The sequence below is a fragment of the Temnothorax nylanderi genome, unplaced genomic scaffold (genome assembly GCF_030848795.1).
Source record: "Temnothorax nylanderi isolate EJ_2023f unplaced genomic scaffold, tnyl_v1.0 TNYL_tig0006_pilon, whole genome shotgun sequence".
NCBI lineage: Eukaryota > Metazoa > Arthropoda > Insecta > Hymenoptera > Formicidae > Temnothorax > Temnothorax nylanderi.
The window spans coordinates 2,394,641-2,397,697 of record NW_027249068.1 but is presented as its reverse complement, the minus strand read 5'-3'; the positions used below and the strand labels follow the sequence as shown (position 1 = coordinate 2,397,697).

At 41.6% G+C, this 3,057-nt stretch overlaps 1 protein-coding gene across 1 annotated transcript; it reads right to left on the bottom strand.

The window, feature by feature from the left end:
• Positions 1–261: 261 nt before the first annotated feature.
• On the bottom strand, positions 262–3,010 carry Cct6 (chaperonin containing TCP1 subunit 6). The gene is made up of 7 exons (XM_071717402.1): positions 2,763–3,010; positions 1,761–2,352; positions 1,334–1,669; positions 1,182–1,247; positions 886–1,108; positions 631–799; positions 262–544 (listed from the first exon to the last, which is right to left on the bottom strand). Exons 1-7 carry the CDS (start codon positions 2,897–2,899, stop codon positions 472–474), a joined length of 1,596 nt encoding a protein of 531 aa, XP_071573503.1. The 5' UTR covers positions 2,900–3,010; the 3' UTR covers positions 262–471.
• Between the last annotated feature and the right edge of the window lie 47 nt (positions 3,011–3,057).

The window sequence follows — 3,057 nt, the reverse complement described above, 5'->3', positions numbered from 1 at the left end:
TCGACCAGTATATGAGCTCCATTTTAAGCATATTTTAAACTTACTACTTTAACATAAAAGCAAGGAAACCAGTATATTTTGATTTATTTTACATGATCAGTATCTTTTTGCATCAGCATTTTTTTCTTTCTTGAAAATATGACGTGTGGCATTCACATTATTTATACATTATCTGACTTTTTTTTAATACTTTCAAAGATATTTTGTACATTCCTCAGCTTAGACTTCGACGTTGTGAAATTGTGTAAGTAAATAAAATACTTTTTTTACGAAAACATCATTTTATTAAGTTCAATGTGAAAATTCATTATCGTGTTATTAAATATTTACGTTAAAAGCAAGAGATCAAGCGACGTGTTTGGTTAACAGATATAATGCAAAATAAATGATAATCAATATATAATTTGATTTCGTAAAAAAAAATTATTAGTGGTCCTTAAACTTTTAATTTCATAAGAGTTGCATTGTAATTTAACCCTTTAGTGAAGATAATCCTGCTCTCATTATTTCGTCAACTAGAAGGAGATTACTGGCGATTATCGTGCTGAAAGTTAAAAATTTATCTATGTAAGTTATTGCAGCGCATATAAATCACCAAATATTTAACAGCATGTTTTAACGATATCTTACCAAGAATTGATAATTTGTTTCTTTACATTATAATTGTCATAAACACCAACATCCGCGGGTTTTATAGCTTCCCCTGTAGATAAATCCAATCCTACTGGTTCTCCTAAAGCGGTGTGTTCCTCAAATAATTTAACGATCGTATCTTGCAGATCAAATCCACTATTAACGGCTGAAATCGAAAGAATAAAAGAAGATTAATCACGATAATGTTGACAGTATTAGGACAAATTAGAAATTAATACATATTATGTTTACCGAGAGTCTTCGGAATGATAAGTAAAGCCTCGGCATAGGCCTGTACTCCTAAACGTTGCTTTCCTTTCACTTGCTCTTTGTATCGTTGGAGGGCTTGACTAACCGCAACCTCGAAGGCTCCGGCTCCGGGAACGACCGCACGATCGTCGATAGCATTCTTTATTGCCCTAAGTCCGTCACGCACAGCATCTTTGAGTTGCTCCAATGTGAATTTATTAGGTCCCTGGAATATCAATATATTAGTAAGAATATTTGTATCGCGTGTGCGCGTCAGCATAAATAATCATTTGCGTTACCTTCAATAATATAGTTACAGAATTTGGCTTTTTGCACTCCTCTATAAAGGTATACTTGGTTTCTCCCTGAAAGTAAATTAAAAGTTGTAAAAAGTTGCGTTTTCCGTTGTGTGATAACTCCCATTTTCGTTGATCAAAGTACAGAAATTTACCAGAACGTGTTCATACACGAGGCCGGCCCATCCCAAATGCTCCTCTTTCAGATCATCCACAGAATTCATGGCTACGCCACCACACGCGAGCGCCAGACGTTCCATGTTTCTGCGCTTGGCTCTGCGCAAAGCGATAATGTTCTCCTTCGCGAGCATATCGAGAGACGACGGATCGATCCCTTTCTGATTTATCACGACGAACGATTTATCCGTTCCGTCGCACAACTTCTTCTTTAACTCGATAATCTTTTTCACGCGATTATCGATGAACACACGTTCGGCGGCCACTAACTTTTCGCGCTCCTCCGCAGATTTGTAGAAGAATCCACTATTCACCTATGGAATGGAAATCCACAAAATTATATGTCTTTAATATTATTGATTGCAACATATTAAACTTTTTATGCCATCTAGCATTACCACATACCTCGCTTTTCTCATATTCCAGGCTCACATTACAGGTCAGAATATATGCGTTCTCCAATCTTTTCGGCATATCTGGATGTCTGGCTCCATGGTCAGTGACTATACCACGAATCAGAGTGGTATCGTCCGCCGTTCTGTGCTGCATTTCCATCAATTCGACCATGTGCAAGTCGATTTCTTTGCCCTGCTGCCTGATAGCCAGCACAGCGTCCACGCAGATCTCGGTTAATTTGTCGGCCATGGTATGGTGAAGTTTTGTTCTGAGCGAGGTCCTCGCGATATCCAGTAGGCTCTCTTTGACAGGCTCGATTGGAATTTTCATCGAGTCCAAGATTTCTAATGCCTTGGCGCGAGCCAAGTCAAAACCGTCCGCGAGCACTCTAGGATGCAGCCCCTCCGTTATATACAAATCGGCTTGCTTCAGGAGTTCACCGATGACCAGTACAGTGCTGGTTGTGCCGTCGCCAGTCATATCGTCCTGAGCGGTGGACGCTCTTGCTATCAGAGATGCCGTAGGGTGTTGGATCTGCATTTCATGAAGGAGCACATTGCCGTCCTTGGTGATCTTTATATCTCCAGCCCCAGAAACCAGCCTGGCGATTCAAATCATTCAAAATTAGCATGATATTATTATAAACCAGATCTTAAGTTATATGTCAATCACTTAATGGCGTTTCTTTTATGTGAAAATTACATTATAAGTATATAAATCAAAGAAACAAATAGTTCTCATATGCGGAATAAGAAAAGAAGGTAACGTCAACGCCTCTTCTCGCCGGCAATTCGTAAGTCATTTCCTAATAAGGAGAATGACGCGGAATCGGAAATCGGAATAGCGCGTCGCTCCACGGCCACGTTTCTCACGGCTGGACGTCCTCGCAATGGGATTTCGGAGTCAAAGAGTTTCGAGATACTTTTCGAGATAAACGCGGGGAATCAGAGCGGGCGGCAGCCTCGGCGAAGCGGCGAGATCATCACGACACGTGAACGCGCGGATACGTACATCTTCATGGTTCCCTTGGGCCCCAAGTTGGTCTTCATCACGTCTTGAATTCCCTTCGCGGCGGAGATGTTTACCGCCAGAGCCTGTGCCGCCCGGGCAAACTCGGCCTTCGGATTCAACAGACTGATAGCCGCCATCCTCGCGAATTATCCTCGTTTCTTTAGATTTTCGATCGTAAATACCACGCTTGGCGCACCTTCGACGTCTCTGCGAACTGTCCGTGGAAGCGGAAGGCGGAAGACTTCTGCGCGTGTATCGTTAAGGCGCCCTCGCGACCATGTGGACTTGGCATGAA

Coding starts and splice junctions, on each gene's coding strand:
- Cct6 (XM_071717402.1), bottom strand. CDS start 2,899: ATGGCGGCTATCAGTCTGTTGAATCCGAAGGCCGAGTTTGCCCGGGCG. Junction 1,109..1,181: donor CTGTAACTATATTATTGAAG/GTAACGCAAATG, acceptor TTGATATTCCAG/GGACCTAATAAATTCACATT. Junction 800..885: donor TATCATTCCGAAGACTCTCG/GTAAACATAATA, acceptor TTTCGATTTCAG/CCGTTAATAGTGGATTTGAT.